Below are 18,597 nucleotides of genomic sequence, written 5' to 3'. Positions count from 1 at the left end.
CAATGTGTTATCACTATGCTTTCAACTGTCTAAAAGGACAACCAAATTCCAACGGAAAAACAATGTCTAGTTTTTGGTTGAGTGGTCACCTACAGTACCTTCAGAAAGTATTTACACCCCTTGACTATTTCCACGTTTTGTTACAAAGTGGGAGAAAAATGTATTTGTTATCTTTTTGGTCAATGATCTACACAATAAATACATTTATGGGAAATAAAACAGGCATATATTTAGATAAGTATTCAATCCCCTGAGTCAATACATGTTAGAATCAACTTTGGCAACGATTACAGCAGAGTCTCCAAGATCTTTGCACACCTGGATTGTACAATATTTGGCCTTGCATTTTAAGGTTATTGTCCTGCTGAAAGGTGGATTTGTCTCCCAGTGTCTGTTGGAATGCAGACTGAACCAGGTTTTCCTCTAGGACTTTGTCTGTGCTTAGCTCTATTCCTTTTCTTTTTATTCTAAAAAAACTCCCTAGTCCTTGCCGATGACAAGCATACCCATAACATGATGCAGCCACCACCACGCTTGAAAATATGAAGAGTGGTACTCAGTGATGTGTTGTGTTGGATTTGCCCAAACATAATGCTTTTTTATTTTTTTATTTCACCTTTATTTAACCAGGTAAGCTAGGTGAGAACAAATTCTCATTTACAACTGCAACCTGGCCAAGATAAAGCAAAGCAGTGCAACAGAAACAACAACACAGAGTTACACATTGAATAAACAAGCATATAGTCAATAACACAATAGAAAAAAAGAAAGTCTATATACAGTGTGTGCAAATGGCATGAGGTGGTAAGGCAATAAATAGGCCATAGTAGCAAAGTAATTATAATTTAGCAGATTAACACTGGAATGATAGATGAGCAGATGATGATAATCAGATGATGGTGTGTAAGTAGTGATACTGGTGTGCAAAAGAGCAGCAAAGTAAATAAAAACAATATGGGGATGAGGTAGGTAGATTGGGTGGGCTATTTACAGATGGACTATGTACAGCTGCAGCGATCGTTTAGCTGCTCAGATAGCTGATGTTTAAAGTTAGTGAGGGAAATGTAAGTCTCCAGCTTCAGCAATTTTTGCAATTCGTGACCAGTGAGATATACCTGCAGGAGCGCGTGCTACGGGTGGGTGTTGTCATCGTGACAAGTGAGCTGAGATAAGGCGGAGCTTTACCCAGCATAGACTTATAGATGACCTGGAGCCAGTGGGTCTGGCAACAAATATGTAGCGAGGGCCAGCCGACTAGAGCATACAGGTCGCAGTGGTGGGTGGTATAAGGCGCTTTGGTAACAAAACGGATGGCACTGTGATAGACTACATCCAATTTGCTGAGTAGAGTACTGGAAGCTATTTTGTAGATGACATCGCCAAAGTCGAGGATCGGTAGGATAGTCAGCTTTGTATTCAGGACATTTCTTTGCCATATTTTTCAAAGTTTTACTTTATTGTCTTATTGTAAACGTGATGCATGTTTTGGAATATTTGTATTCTATACAGGCTTCCTTCTTTTCACTTTGTCATTTAGTTTAGAATTGTGGAGTAACTACAATGTTGCTGATCCATCCTCAGTTTTCTCCAATCACAGCCATTTAACGCTGCAACTGGTTTAAAAATCACATTTACATTTAAGTCATTTAGCAGACGCTCTTATCCAGAGTGACTTACCATTGGCCTCATGGTGAAATCCTTGAAGCGGTTTCCTTCCTCTCTGTCAACTGAGTTAGGAAGGACAACTGTATCTTTGTAGCGACTGGGGGTATTGATACACCATCCAAAGTGTAATTAATAACTTCACCATGCTCAAAGGAATATTCAATATCTGCTTTTTTTACCCATCTACCAATAGGTGCCCTTCTTCGCAAGGCATTGGAAAACCTCCCTGGTCTTTGTCGTTGAATCGGTGCTTGAAATTCACTGCTTGACTGAGGGACCTTCCAGATAATTGTATGTGTGGGGTACAGAGAGGAGTTAGTGATTCAGAAATTGATAAACACCATTATTGCACACAGAGCGAGTTCATGCAACTTACTGGACTTGCTAAGCACATATTTACCCATGAACTTATTTAGGCATGCGATAAAGAGTGAATCAGCTTTTCATTTTTATAAATTAGTTTAAAAAATAAATAATAACAATTCCACTTTGACATGTGGCATTGTGTGTAGATCAGTGATACATCTAAATGTTATCCATTTTAAATTCAGGCTGTAGTAACAAAATGTGGAAAAAGTAAAGGGTGAATAGTTTCTGAACGCACTGTAAATGTGTCTCACTGCAGTTAAGACCATTTAAAAGCACAACAAAGTTCAAATGGGAATACAATGTCAGATATGTTATTTATACAATAACTTAATGTGTTATCACTTTGCTTCATCTAATAGCACAACCAAATGACAGATTGCAGTTAAGAATACATGACATTAAAATGACATGGTGCAAGTGATCAATACTGTTTATTGTAGAAATTGTGAAGCGGTCCACAGACCTGCGATCTTCAACGTGCACTCTTTTTTATAAATAAATATATACACACACAAAAATAAATATATACATTCTTATATATCCTCAATTTATGGCAGACACTTCAAAACCTTGTTTTTTATGATTTTTTTGTGTTACTTTATGCAATTTATGAATGTGCTATTCAATGCATTTCTATGCGCTTTAGTAGTAAAGGCCAAAATCAATAATTTATCCCAAAAAAATGTTTATACCTAAAGGAGTTCTAAAATTCAAAATCAAATAGCTAAGGGATTCATAGTATGACCATCTAAAACAATTCCATATTTCAGCTTAGCGCAACCCCCCCCCCCCCCATACATTATTAACTTTTAAAATTAACCAACAGATTCAAACCATTTGCCGATATGTATTGTCTATTTTTAGTTTAACCCTGGGTTGAATTGAAACAAATTGCTGTTGATGACTTCGCAAATGCTATATAGGCCTAAATAGCATCATTGATGGTATGCGATTGATAAAGTATGGTTACGTTTCCTTTGCATTGTTAAACCTACCCTTTGGAATGACTTCCAACAGCGAAAGTTCATCTATTTAGTTTATACATTTTAGTCATTTAGCAGACGCTCATATCCAGACCGACACAGATATTTAGTGCAAGAAGGTACAACCACATATCACAGTAGGGACAACCACATATCACAGTAAGTACATTTATCCACAATGAAGTAGCTATCAGCAAAGTCAAAGCTACTCAGGAGGAAAAAGTAAAGTGTTAGTTCACAACTAACACTTTACTTTTTGTGTGGGTGTGGGGGTCTGATAGTGGATATAACATTAAAGATCTGACATTGTTACAAAAAAGGTACAAATGTAACATTTTATATAAGTTGTCTTAAAAATAGGTTACCATGACATAATCCTTATTGAAATTTCACCCTCAAAACAATCGTTTACATTGATGACTTTTTGCAAATCCAATACATTTTACACATGCATTCCACATCACGATACATTGACAAATTACGTTGAAACAATGTTATTTCAATCAGTTTATCCCCAATGGGTAATCCCTGAGTCGACAGGATTTAGGCTGATGAGGCTTGATGGTGTCAGGCCAATGACATGTCCAGATATCAGAAGCCTTTGAAAATATTGATCTTGTGTTTGTCAGCCAGAAGCAGGGTGACGTTGTACTCATGGTCCGCATCATGCACCCCGGTTTCGCGGAAATTGCCTCCGTTGTAATTATTTTCCCAGTAGTGGTGCCAGTTCCCATACTGGTCCGCTCCAAACCCGTACACACTCACCTAAATGATACAATACACCATTATGCAGAGATACTCATCCACCCTGGATTTGGCCATCAGTGTGCCACCCCCCCCTCCCCCAAACTGGTTTGGTGCACGATGCCACTGATTACCATGTGACTTATATAGTCATATACATATGTGCTTTGACCCAGATAATGCCATGTACCACAGAACTGATGAGGTGGAATGTTGCTGTACTGATTGATGTGTTTATATGGTGTTCTGGTACGCTGACACATATTAGATCTACAAAATCAACTACAGGACATTGGCAGTGTTCCAGTGTGTCTCGTTCAAAGACAGGTGCAGTTGCCCCTCCCTCTGCATCACTTGGGTAAACTGTATAGATTCCTGTTTTTCTACATTCAAAAGACGAATAGCCAAAAGGCTGTTGGCAACCATGGGTGCATTTTTATTAAACATAGCAGTTAACCTATTTCCTGAAGTCTTAAAATGAAATGTTTCATGTAAGTATATACATATAACTATACCTGGAGGCACATGTATCAACTTTGAAACATGTTTCTCTTTGTTTGGGCTAATGGCTTCTGCCTAGGACATGGTAATTGCCTGCAATTCACACCTCCCGTGTAGATGGAGATAATTAGCATAACACTCGGTGCTCTGCCCCTCTTTTCGGCCCAAAATGTATTTGTAGAGCAGCGTTGCTCTAAGTTGCTAATACTGCACAGAGTATGGCCATTTCACCAACACAGGCCGTGACTTCGATTCCATCGGCAGTAAAAAAAATATAGAATTTTGGGACACTTTTTACCGCTTTAAACTCAGCACGCTCAGGGTGTATACGCTCAGGGTCACGCTCAGGGTGTATAGAACTTTGGCAGACAGACAAATGGAAGTGTAAAGCTCGTGAAGGTGGGTGGACTCACCTTATCGCAGATGTGCACGGCGAACAATAGGCTGAGGAAGCCAGTGGAGGGATACCGGCCTTTACTCTCCAGCCATGTGTCAGAGACATATTTAAAGAAGGCTGGGCTGTATATCAACACCTGCAAAAAAAATAAAAATAATTTGACCTTGTGAGAAGTTATCAACCAACCAATCACTCTTCAAAATTTGCATTCTTTTGTCTCCAGGTAAGGTAAACTAAAGCAGATCGACCCATACGTAGGGCTTTGGTCAAAAGTAATGCTCCACTATAGGGTGCCATTACAGACAGAACTAAAGGTTCACTCACCCTGTTCTTGTTTGCTTTAATCCTGGACTGGACTGGAACGTATGTTCTGCGGGAAGCAAAACGCATAATATAAGTACTATCAAAGTATTATCACAGACACTATATATACACAAAAGTAGGTGGACACCCTTTCAAATGAGTGGATTTGGCTATTTCAGTCACACCAATTGCTGACAGGTGTATAAAATTACAAACACAGCCATGCAATCTCCATATACAAACATTGGCAGTAGAATAGCCGTCTTGAAGAGCTCAGTGGCTTTCAACGTGGCACGGTCATAGGATGCCACCAAGCCAGTTCAGTCACACAAGCTCAGAACGGGGCCGCTGAGTGCTGAAGTGCGTAAAAATCGTCTGTCCTCGGTTGCAACACTCACTACCGAGTTCCAAACTGCCTCTGGAAGCAACATCAGCACAATAACTGTTCGTCGGGAGCTTCATGAAATGGGTTTCTATGGCCGAGCAGCCACACAAGCCTAAGATGCGCAGCCACACAAGCACTATGCTCAATGCCAAACGTCAGCTGGAGTGGTGTAAAGCTCGCCGCCATTGGACTCTGGAGGAGTGGAAATGTTCTCTGGAGTGATGAATCATGCTACACCGTATGGCAGTTCAACGGACGAATCCAAGTTTGGCGGATGCCAGGAGAACACTACCTGCCCCAATGCAAAGTGCCAACTGTAAAGTTTGGTGGTGGAGGAGGAATAATGGTCTGGAGCTGTTTTTCATGGTTCGGGCCCCTTAGTTCCAGTGAAGGGAAATTTTAATATTACAGCATACAATGACATTCTAGATAATTCTGTGCTACCAACTTTGTGGCAACAGTTAGGGAAGACCTTTCCTGTTTCAGCATGACAATGCCCCCGTGCACAAAATGAGGTCCATACAGAAATGGTTTGTCGAGATCAGTGTGGAAGAACTTGACTGGCCTGCACAGAGCACTGACCTCAACCCCATTGAACACCTTTTGGATGAATTGAAACGCAGACTGCGAGCCAGGCCTAATCGCCCAACATCAGTGCCCGACCTCACTAATGCTCGTGGCTGAGTGGAAGCAAGTCCCCGCAGCAATGTTCCAACATCTAGTGGAAAGCCTTCCCAGAAGAGTGGAGGCTGTTATAGCAGCAAGGGGGGGTGACCAACTCCATATTAAAGCCCATGATTTAGCAATGAGATGTTCGACTAGCAGGTGTCCACACACCTTTGGTAATGCAGTGTAAAAGGGGAGACCAAAGTATCTTTGGTACTGTCAGTATAAACCACCATCTTTGATAAAGTTCACCTTATTTCTGACAGAAACAGAGGCGCCGCTAACTTTGTTTACTTTGTGGTTGCCCGGCTATCGACATTGGCTAACAGACTACTGAATATGAGCTCCTCATGACAAACTAGTAGCCTATACCAGTAATATGTTCAGTAAAAGGTTGTCATGTCTGGAAAAGAAACCCAATTTCAGGTTAGAAAATGTTACAGTTCATAGTGAATTTGTGACACTGATACTGTTTTGGTTACTGTTTTGATACTTGGTTTAACTGTTTGTGTTGGAACAGTAACAGTTTGTCACATTATTTATGTTTTTACAGATGATCACAGTGACAGTCCTAACGATAAAGATGACCAGATCCAGATGCAAACAGCAGAGGCTTGTTTCCCATCAAGGTCAAAGGTCGTGCATAAGGTCATACGCTATTATGATTTAAAACCACACTCTTAAGATGTGCTAGGTGTGAGGTCATATAACCAACGCTGATTCGGGAATGATTTGATTTGCACTGCAGGTAGGCTAGGCTGTATGAAAAGAAAAGCTGCACAGTGTAGATCCAATTAAATAAAATATAATATACTGAACAAAAATATAAAAACGCAACAACTTCAAAGTCAATTGAATAAATTAATTTGGCCCTAATCTAATCAATTTCACATGACTGGGAATACAGATATGCATTTGTTGGTCACAGATACCTTAAAAAAAAAAAAGTAGGGGTGTAGATCCGAAAACCAGTGTGACCATTTGCCACATGCAGCGCGAGTTGATCAGGCTGTTGATTGTAGCCTGTGAAATGTTGTTCCACTCCTCTTCAATGGCTGTGCGAAGTTGCTGGATATTGGCAGGATCTGGAACACGCTGTCTTACGTCAATACAGAGCATTCCAAACATGCTCAATGGGGGACATGTCTGGTGAGTATGCAGGCCATGGAAGAAATGGGACATGTTCAGCTTCCAGGAATTGTGTACAGATCCTTGCGACATGGGGCCGTGCATTATCATGCTGAAACATGAGGTGATGGCGGTGGATGAATGGAATGACAATGGGCCTCAGGATCGCATCACGGTATATCTGTGCATTCAAATTGCCATCGATAAAATGTAATTGTGTTCGTTGTCCATAGCATATGCCTGCCCATACCATAATCCCACTGTCACCATGGGGCAATCTGTTCACGTTGACATCAGCGAAGCGCTCGCCCACACAACACCATACACGTGGTCGAGAGGCCGGTTGGACGTACTGTGAAATTCTCTAAAATGACATTGAGACGGCTTATGGTAGAGCAATTAACTAATTCTGGCAACAGCTCTGATGGAAATTCCTGTAGTCAGCATGCCAATTGCACACTTCCTCAAAACATCTGTAGCGTTGTGTGACAAAACTTTTTTTGTCCCTAGCACAAGGTTCACCTGTGTAATGATCATGTCGTTTACAATCAGCTTTTTGATATGCCACACCTGTCAGCTGGATGGATTATTTTGGCAAAGGAGAAATGCTCACAAACAGATGGAAATACATTTGGGCACAAAATGTGAGAGAAATAAGCTTTTTGCACGTATGGAAAATTTCTGGGATCTTTCATTTAGGCTCATGAAACATGGGACCAACACTTTACATGTTGAGTTTATATTTTTGTTCAGTGTCGATACCAAAGTTGACAGCTATGCTGCCTTCATCAAGATTCATGCTATACTGTGTTATAACTAGAGCGCTAAGACTTCTTGACCATCAGACCAATAACATATATACAGTCCCAGTCAAAAGTTTGGACACCTACTCATTCAAGGGTTTTTATTTTTACTATTTTCTACATTGTAGAATAATAATGAAGACATCAAAGCTATGAAATAACGTATGGAATCATGTAGTAACCAAGAAAGTGTTAAACAAATCAAAATGTATTTGAGAATCTTCAAATAGCCCCCCTTTGCCTTGACAGCTTTGCGCACACTCGCTATTCTCTCAACCAGCTTCACCTGGAAAGCTTTTCCAACAGTCTTGAAGGAGTTCCCACATATGCTGAGCACTTGTTTGCTGCTTTTCCTTCACTGTGCGGTCCGACTCATTCCAAACCATCTCAATTTGGTTGAGATTGGGGATTGTGGAGGCCAGGTCATCTGATGCAGCACTCTATCACTCTCCTTGGTCAAATAGCCCTTACACAGCCCAGAGGTGTGTTGGGTCATTGTCGTGTTGAAAAACAAATGATAGTCCCACTAAGCGCAGACCAGATGGGTTGGCGAAACGCTGCAGAATTCTCTGGTAGCCATGCAATTTCAATGTGCCTTGAATTCTAAATATAATCAGACAGTGTCACCAGCAAAGCACCCCCACACAATCATACCTCCTCCTCCTTGCTTCACAGTGGGAACCAGACATGCAGAGATCAGCCGTCACCTACTTCAACTGTATGTATGTATGTATGTATGTATGTATGTATGTATGTATGCATGTATGTATGTATGTACAGTTGAAGTCGGAAGTTTACATACACCTTAGCCAAATACATTTAAACTCAGTTTCACAATTTCTGACATTTAATCCTAGTAGAAATTCCCTGTCTTAGGTCAGTTAGGATCACCACTTTATTTTAAGAATGTGAAATGTCAGAATAATAGTAGAGGGAATGATTTATTTCAGCTTTTATTTCTTTCATCACATTCCCAGTGGGTCAGAAGTTTACATACACTCAATTAGTATTTTGTAGCATTGCCTTTAAATTGGGTCAAATGTTTTGGGTAGCCTTCCACAAGCTTCCCACAATAAGTTGGATGAATTTTGGCCCATTCCTCCTGACAGAGCTGGTGTAACTGAGTCAGGTTTGTAGGCCTCCTTGCTCGCACACGCTTTTTCAGTTCTGACCACAAATTTTCAATAGGATTGACATCAGGGCTTTGTGATGGCCACGCCAATACCTTGACTTTGTTGTCCTTAAGCCATTTTTCCACAACTTTGGAAGTATGCTTGTGGTCATTGTCCATTTGGAAGACCCATTTGCGACCAAGCTTTAACTTCCTGACTGATGTCTTCAGATGTTGCTTCAATATATCCACATCATTTTCCTTCTCATGATGCCATCTATTTTGTGAAGTACACCAGTCCCTCCTGCAGCAAAGCACCCCCACAACATGATGCTGCCACCCCCGTGCTTCCCGGGTTGTGATGGTGTTCTTCGACTTGCAAGCCTCTCCCTTTTTCCTCTAAACATAACAATGGTCATTATGGCCAAACAGTTCTATTTTTGTTTCATCAGACCAGAGGACATTTCTTCAAAAAGTACGATCTTTGTCCCCATGTGCAGTTGCAAACCATAGTTTGGCTTTTTTATGGCGGTTTTGGAGCAGTGGCTTCTTCCTTGCTGAGCGGCCTTTCAGGTTATGTCGTTATAGGACTCGTTTTACTGTGTATATAGATACTTTTGTACCTGTTTCCTCCAGCATCTTCACAAGGTCCTTTGCTCTTGTTCTGGAATTGATTTGCACTTTTAGCACCAAAGTACGTTCATCTCTAGGAGACAGAACGCGTCTCCTTCCTGAGCGGTATGACGGCTGCGTGGTCCCACGGTGTTTATACTTGTGTACTATTGTTTGTACAGATGAATGTGGTACCTTAAGGCATTTGGAAATTGCTCCCAAGGATGAACCAGACTTGTGGAGGTCTACAATTTCTTTTCTAAAGTCTTGGCTGATTTCTTTTGATTTTCCCATGATGTCAAGCAAAGAGGCACGGAGTTTGAAGGTAGGCCTTGAAATACATCCACAGGTACACCTCCAATTGACTCAAATGATGTCAATTAGCCTATCAGAAGCTTCTAAAGCCATGACATCATTTTCTTGAATTTTCCAAGCTGTTAAAGGCACAGTCAACTTAGTGTATGTAAACTTCTGACCCACTAGAATTGTGATACAGTGAATTATAAGTGAAATAATCTGTCTGTAAACAATTGTTGGAAAAATGACTTGTGTCATGCACAAAGCAGATGTCCTAACCGACTTGCCAAACTATAGTTTAACAAAAAATGTGTGAAGTGGTTGAAAAACGTGTTTTAATGACTCCAACCTAAGTGTATGTAAACTTTCGACTTCAGCTGTATGTATGTATACCCCAATTCCGTGATATCCAAATTGATATTTACAGTCTTGTCCCGTCGCTGCAACTCCCGTACGGACTCGAGAGAGGCGAAGGTCGAGAGCCATGCGTCCTCTGAAACACGACCCTGCCAAGCCACACTACTTCTTGACACACTGCTCACTTAACCCGGAAGCCAGCCACACCAATGTGTCAGAGGAAACACCATACAACTGGCGATCGTGTCAGCGTGCATGCACCTGGCCCGCCATAGGAGCCGCTAGAGCGTGATGGGACAAGGACATCATGGCCGGCCAAACAAACTTCTTATAGCTTATTAGACACATTTCCACTTCATGAACACATACTAAATAAATAAAAAACAGCCATTTCTTAGTGAAACGCAGAAGTAAAAATGAAATAAAAACAGTAGTATTTCCACCATATAGTCAGACACATTCTATTCACAGGCTTGTACACAGCACAGAGGTTGTTGATACATCTGAAATATCTATTCTAACAAACACTTCTGGTGGACAACCAGAGCCTTACATCGAGCCACTCCCCATAGACGGATCGATTGGAGAAAGACATTACGCGTAAATATATACATTTATATAATGCATTTCCTATCCGAATGAGCGGTGGTTCATGTGCAAAGTATTACTATTCCTTTAAGCGTAGGTTCCAAACGTAACAATGATAAGTTGAATCTCTGTCTCTCCCTTTCCCTTTCTATTGACCCCTCCCTTTTGTAACCAAGCAGTGATGCTTTTGTTCGTCCACTAGGGACCTGTTTTCATTGTATTACGTCTAATCAATAATCTATACCGTGTGTATGTATGTTTTCTGTTTAATTATTTAGTTAGTAAATAAATAATTAAGCCAATTTGTGTATTGCTGATTCATCATTAAAGTTAGGGTTGTTGCAGATAGCAAAGAGTATGTGACGTTCAGAATGAGACTGATATTAGGTAACGATTAATAATTGACTGTTATTGATATAAGAGATATCTATATCTTTAGAGTTTAATTCCTTAAACAACTTTTCGCGTGGTGCCCCAAATTCCTAATGAGTTAATTGTGACATGATTCATTTAGTCGAGTAACAATTAAAAACAGTTGATCAAATAAATAAACAGTCATCAGATTAATGATAGTCACAACAGAAAGTTTACACAGCTTGAAGGATAAATGATTCCGGACCTCAGTGATGAGAATGTTGTTTATACTTTCATCTTTGCAGACAATTCCACAGGCGTCAACTACAGTTTCTATTGAAGGTTTGCTAAGGTGCACTTACATACTTTATGTGAACGTGTAGCGCATTGTTATTGGTCACTCACTCGTTGATGGAGCCGGTGGTCAAGGCACTGGTGATCCACTGCAGGTCCAGAGTCTTGAAGGGGATGAGCAGAAGACTGGTGGTGTTGTCCAGATCTATTGCGCTCTCTGGGTACATGACATGATGCGTAGTCCGACTCCCAACATCCTTCTCAAAGCCAGAGGTAGGAGCCATGTTCATTCTGCAGGAGCAGGGTTACGGTTAAGGTAGTATATTCTGCAATATAACATATGGAGCAGAACACTGCTGGTGTTGTCCTGATCTATGGCGCTCTCTGGGTACATGACGTGATGTGTAGTCCAGCTCCCAACATCCTTCTCAAAGCCAGAGGTAGGAGCCATGTTCATTATGCAGGGTTACGGTTAAGGTAGTATCTTCTGCAATATAACATATAGATGATAGTACTTCCAGATACTAATCAACATAGCTGTTTTGAGGGTGGGATGCCTGGAGGTAAAACATTTTTTTGAATTTGTATCTAAATTAAATGTATTTCATTTGGAATGTGAACATGGTGATGAATCATGTGGCAGTCTATGGCATTCCTGCTTTCCACATGATCATACAATTCATATGTGTCCCAGTAACAGTGAGTGCAAAGCTGTGATTCTGCCTGTTCAATTAATCTAGTTAGCTCTGCAGAGAGGATCTCTCTCCCTCTCTGTGTGTTAAGTGAGTGTGGGATGAGTGTCACGATTGTCGTATGAAGGAGCGGATCAAAGCGCAGCGTGTGTATTGTTCCACGGAAGAGGTGAAACATACACTACCTCAAAATAATCTCCCACAAAACCTATTGGGAAAAACAACAACTTAAATATGATCCCCAATTAGAGACAACGATGACCTCTAATTGGAGATCATCCCAAAAACAACATAGAAATACAGAAACTATAACCCCACATAGAAATACATAAACTAGACAAAACCCCAACATAGAAAAAAGAAACTAGAACTAACATAGACATAAATAAACTAGACAAAACCCCCTGTCACGCCCTGACCTACTCTACCATAGAAAATAAAAGCTTTCTATGGTCAGGACGTGACAATGAGCAGTATAATCCATTTCAGCCAAGGACTTTCCTCCTTATTTACATTGATAGTTGGTCTGGTTCCTCATGAAAAACAGTGCAGAAATCAAATCTAAAGCTGGACTTACATGTTGACTGCATGAACTTTACAAAAACCATGTGATCAAAGGTCATGCAGTTAATAAATAAGTTGCTTTCAAGTCACTTCTCACCAACTGCACTATGCAGCCATTACCTGAATTGTGGGATGCACCATTTGTCAACCAATTATTAGGGTGTTTTTGGTTAACCCATACGAACGTGACCAAAAGTGACTGAAACAGGAACCAACTTTGCCTCGATTCTACATGGGACACAAATGAAAGTGATGAGACCAATTAATTGTAGCCTATACATGTTATGTTTTATTTGAGTGTTTGATATGGGGCTATAGGAACATTTGACTTTTAGAAAGTAAAACTTTTATAAACGATAGCAGCTATGTTGACACTGCCAAGTTGAACTGAGCCTTGCTGTTGTTAACCACCCCAGTGTCTAACTTTCGGCTGCACCTCTCCCGACTATAACTCGCCGACTTTCGTCTACAGTTGGCTTCGTTTGCCTTACTGCTCGAACAAACCCCTATCTTATTCTAATGTATTGGCCAGTACCTCCAGGATTCCGTGATATCAAAATGTTTAGCAAAATCAACAATTCCCTGCAAATTTTTCCATTCACTGCACTATTTCACCAAAAAACAGTCATCGCATAAAACTGACCCATCACTGTAATACAAAGAGGGCTCGAAATTGACCAATCATAGCACATTTATCGCATAATGTGGTTCCATCAAGCCACACGTAAACAAACTTTTTCCCCTCATCAGCGCATTTCCGCAACAAGTTTGCCAAAATCATTGCATATTGCTATGCAAAATTGTAGAATTGACGCTGCAAAATCAAGCATTTTCTCTTGCAAATATCACAAAAAAAACCTGCGAAATCTTGGAGGGAATGGTTGGACGTTGGTAAACAAACTGAAAAGGTTCATACCCCCACCTATGTGCTGGAGTGTGTCTAGTCTCACCACGTATAAAACCAAGGGCTATTAACTGCCACCTGCAGGTAGCCTTTCCTGTAGTCAATGACCAAAAGCGCACTCTTTGGCCTCATGGGTGGAATGTTAATTAATAAAGATTTCAGAAAATCCGGTGTTTCTATGTAAAACAGTTTTGTTATATTTCAGTCTTCTGTGATCTATATAAAGTGCAATATTTGTATGCAAACTCAATTTCAAATTTAAACTATATCTGAAATGGTACAGGTGTCTTTTATAAGCTCATAACGATGTGTGTGAGGTATATACTTTTGTTTCAAAATAGATTTATTTAAGACTACCAAAAATCACTGTGGTCCTAATTTAGCCCACTGCAATAAAAGGTTTTAAAAGAACGTTTTCTCAGGAGTACATTTCATTAGCTGACCCCTTCTGCTGACCTGGATGGAATTCTGCGACCCAACCCATATCAAGTCCCAGTTGACTACTACAAAATAGCAAAAGCCCTCAATTGTGCTGCACATCATGCTAAAACAGCTTTTGGGCTTTGACTATCAAATTCTATGAGACAAACTGACATGGGAACAACAAGTAGGGCAGCTGACAGGTGTGACACGATGTGAGGAACTGTCTATGCTAGGGTGATATTGATGACATCAAACTAAATGGAGCGTCGACACCTACATGTACCTCATACCACGATCAGATCACAATATAATTCAACAAGTGAGATGATATTCATAGCCTATACAAACACCTCCATGGAACAAACTTATACTTTCATGTGGTATTGTCATGATCATTGTAGTCTATAAAACGCTTTGTATACCGTTTGTATACTGGCTCAGGTGTAATCTTATCAAAGGTTGGGGTGGGAATCAAGAATCTGGACTACAATGGTTGCACTTGCAAATAACATCAAAACCTAGATCTTGGTCAGACATGAATGCTATACAGAACAAAACCTTATCTGGCTTGCAGCTCCATTCCTTTTATAATACTCTGAGGTGTGACAAACAAAAAACAAGCTTGCTCAGTCACCTGATGATGACATCACTGGAGTCGATGAGGGGTCCGTAGCGGGAGCCCTTGAGGTTCCCAGAATTCCCCACCACAGCACAGGTCCTACAGCGCTCAGGCCCCGCGTCCTTGTAGAGGTCGTCATCATCAGGGATGACCTGGAACAACTTCTCCACCACCTCGCTGAAGTTGGCCGGGTCCTTATGTCCCTGCAATTGCTGGAGAGAGACGGAAACCGTCAATCCTTTAGCTGTGTCTTCAACCACTCTGGACAGAGCAGTGACAGAAGAGGTAGACACACAGCATAGACAGCCCAGCTACCACAATGTTCTGAGAACCATATGTTTCTTAGCGCTTGGTGAGAGCATGATTGTCCTATGGTTATTTTGCATACAACCTTCCCACAACGTTTCCTCGTGGTTCTATTTAAACTCATGTTCTCAGAATGATCAGAAAACGTTAAGAAACAGCGTTTTTCTGTGGGAATTCCAGTATTTCAGCATAATGTTTTCTGCAGGTTTCCTCATCATTCTATTTAAGGTCATGTTCAAGAAAACTCCATAAAAAAAACACAAAACATTAGTTAAAAAAATGTTCTAAGAATGTTATTTAAAAACATATACATTCTATTCTCAGCATCAAAAAACAATCCTATTAAAGGGATAGTTAGGGATTTTGGTAATGAGGCCCTGTATCTACTTGCCCAGAGTCAGATGAACTCATGGATACCATTTTTACATCTGCGTGCATTTTGAAGGAAGTTGCCAACTAGCACAATTGCTAACTAGCGTTAGCGCAATGACTGGAAATCTGCTAGCAAATACCCATAGACTTCCAGTCATTGAGCCAACACTAGTTAGTATTGGCTCTCAAAACTACCTCTATATTAGCCGAGGCTCTTATCCAGAGAAACTTACAAGAGCAATTAGGGTTAAGTACCTTGCTCAATAGCACATCAGAGTTTTCACCTAGTTGGCTCTGGGATTTGGCCCAACACTCCGCTTGGCTACATGTTGGCTACATGTTGCCCTACTGGACGCAGACACATACAAACGGTATCCACTGCTTCATCTGACTCTGGGGAAGTAGGTAAAGGGCTTCATTGCCAAAATCCCAAGGTATCCATTAAAGTATGTTCAGTTGTGTTGGCCATGCCCACTAATTGGATCTTAATGAGTGCTTGTTTCCTTTGAAATAGAGTCTGTTTTGAATAGACTAAAATGACCAGCTTTGGTGGAGCAGTGGATTCATTCAATGGACAGACAGCAGAAGATCATAGGTTTGGATCTGGGGCAATGCCACAATCATTTTTTCTCTTCTTTTTTTTTTTTTTTTTTTACATATTTAATGCCTAAGCAAACTAATTTCAACTAACCTATAACTGTCAATATTGTGACAGATTAGGTTCAAAAATAGAATGTCTCTGAAAGCCTGAGCAACAGGGAGTGGAAGTTTTTTTCCCTCTGTTTATTGGATCTAGACTTTTCTAGCAGTATTGAATGGTATTCATTCAGTTCTTTCTGATGCAATCTTAGCCACCTCATAATAAAGCATAGCTGACTAGGATATCGCATTGTTAAGAAAACAAAGTTCATTGCGTTGGTACGTACATATCATTAATAATGTAGTCATGGACACATTGTTTTCTTCCTTGTCCTGATTATCATTAGGATGGGTTGCCTGATGTGACTGAACCAAACTCACCTCTGATTATTCACCTGTAAGTCTCAGAACATCTCATCTGCCATCACATGTACATGTCAGTCAGCAGACTGTCCCTCCAGGTCAGAGGGTGGACTAACTCAAACTCTAACCCTTGCTTTATGTCCACATCCCGGTTCAACTAACCCTTGCCTCAACCCTAAAACTAACCCTTGATTCATGTCCACATCCCAGTACAACCTTAACCCTAGCTTCAAGTCCACAACCCAGTTCAACCCTAACCCTACCACAAGCTCAATCCTAACCCTTGCAGTAGTAACATCTCACCTGCCACCAGTGGTATGTGTCGTCAGTCAGCAGGCTGTTCCTCCTAGACATCAGAGGGTGGACTGACTGGTTGAACCGCTCAGTGAACCAGGGGTCGTCCTCCAGCTCTGTCATACACTGTCGACAGCCACACTGGCCTTTAGAGAAGAAGTTGTCCGACTTATGTATGGCATATTTGAAGAAGTACAGAGAGGGATCTCTCAACGTGAAACTGAAGAGGAAAGTGGTGAAAGTTACAATAAAGGCTAACACAGTAAATGCCCTGAAGTTCTTCTGCATCGATAGATACATGGTGTAGTGGTAGACAAAAATGAAATTTTCAGGGAAGCGGAGGGAAGGGAAAAACAGAGAAGCCTCTTATTGAAAATTCAGATTTCCAAGGGATGTCTGAGAATAATTCCTCCCCTGGAGATTTCTTGGTTATAACAGGATGAACACTGGGTTCCTCTGATGAACAGAAACAGGCCGTGTCTTCATCACAATTACAGGCTCCACTTCAAGCCGTTGGAAAACAATAACATGTCAGTAAAAATGTGACCAGAATACTAGCTCCTTATATTTTGTAGGGAAGCTTTCTATAGAAAATGTTTTGGTCAGACAAAAATCACTCCATTGAAATCCATAGATGAGGAATCCTTGTGCATGTCCATTACTCGTCTGCTGACCAATAGTATGGTAATTCCACTGTGGTACACAATCCAGGATGGTCCTGTCAACTTAACGATGGCCAGGTAACTATATCCATCTGCTCTTCTGCTGTTGACAGCGTGAGGTCAGTGACTGGTGCGTCTAGCGTTCACTGCCTGTCCAGTCAACTATCCATCTAGAAGGCAAACAAGACATTTATAACAAATACACACTGCTGGGTAAATTAACAATCATATGTGCTAAAACAAAAAGTCCCTTCAACAGCTTTCAATTTGAAGTATTCCCAGAACCAACTCTAGCTTTATACTAAAAACAGAGAAGCAGGAAGACCTCCTGGGATCTACTTCCACATAAAAGTACAGAGCTCCACTATGCAGCAGGCAGGGTTTACTGTTAACATGTCACAGTATTGTTCACATTCAGCCAAGGCAAGTCTATAGCCACATTCCACACAGAAATCTCTCGTCAAATTATAGGCAGAGTTGATAAAATAAGGGGTTAGCAGAAAAACATACTGACTTCCCATTTTTGCTCATTACAAATCTGTGTCATGTCAATTTAGTGCAGATCTCCAATACAAAGGGACACAGCATTCTACCAGGAAACCCTGGGTCTGCCCTGAGGGAGACAGAGGAGCAGGGGTTGTGAAGGTTGTCTGGGAGAGATGAAGAGGAAGATAATGGAATGGAGGAATGTCTGAGGCTGTGTGGGAGGGATCGTGATCGTTCTGTGGGCGGGTAAAACCCGGAAAAACATCACCCTCTCATAATCACATCTGAACTGCCGGCCTTGGCACATATCCACATCACCTGTAAGGTGTAAACAGTAGGCCTATCGTGCTACTGCTACTCGGAGTCATAAGTCTTTGTAAGACATATGGGTATAATCCAACATCTAAAATGTGTGACTTCTCATTTGAACTTCCATTAGATGTTTATTTGGAACATGTGGTAGGTTGTCATTTTGGGAAGGCAATTTGACAGGTGTGTTTGAGTGAGAGCGAAAGAGTGTATGGTGTGTGTATGTGAGAGTGTGTGTTAGGTGTGTGTGTGTGTGTGTGTGTGTGGTTAATGCACACTAATGTAAGAGGTGGTGTATTAAACTCAGGGAGCCCTTGGAGACATAAGGCCAAGTACCGTAGATGACAGACTGAACAGGCTGTATGGTACAACAGGGGAAGGGAGGGAGGGGGGTTGCAAGTGAAAAA

The 18,597-nt window shown here is 41.0% G+C and overlaps 1 protein-coding gene across 4 annotated transcripts in view; it reads right to left on the bottom strand.

Moving 5' to 3' along the window:
* Positions 1-2,446: 2,446 nt before the first annotated feature.
* The window catches only part of LOC115175752 (CMP-N-acetylneuraminate-beta-galactosamide-alpha-2,3-sialyltransferase 1), a 33,293-nt gene continuing 17,142 nt past the window's right edge, over positions 2,447-18,597 (bottom strand). For 3 of the 4 annotated variants that reach the window (XM_029735230.1, XM_029735229.1, XM_029735228.1), the window contains exons 2-7: positions 16,743-17,565; positions 14,775-14,971; positions 11,669-11,848; positions 4,984-5,029; positions 4,676-4,795; positions 2,447-3,782 (exon numbers count right to left, since the gene is read on the bottom strand). In XM_029735230.1, coding sequence (XP_029591090.1) covers positions 3,609-3,782; positions 4,676-4,795; positions 4,984-5,029; positions 11,669-11,848; positions 14,775-14,971; positions 16,743-17,033 — 1,008 coding nt within the window. In that variant the 5' untranslated portion in view covers positions 17,034-17,565 and the 3' untranslated portion in view covers positions 2,447-3,608. The remainder of the gene's footprint in view (positions 3,783-4,675; positions 4,796-4,983; positions 5,030-11,668; positions 11,849-14,774; positions 14,972-16,742; positions 17,566-18,597) is intronic. The other variant, XM_029735231.1, reaches the window with a different exon arrangement.

The sequence above is a fragment of the Salmo trutta genome, chromosome 36 (assembly GCF_901001165.1).
Source record: "Salmo trutta chromosome 36, fSalTru1.1, whole genome shotgun sequence".
NCBI classification, from domain to species: Eukaryota; Metazoa; Chordata; class Actinopteri; order Salmoniformes; family Salmonidae; genus Salmo; species Salmo trutta.
Note: the sequence above shows the minus strand (reverse complement) of the source record. Positions and strands in the feature narration are given on the sequence as shown.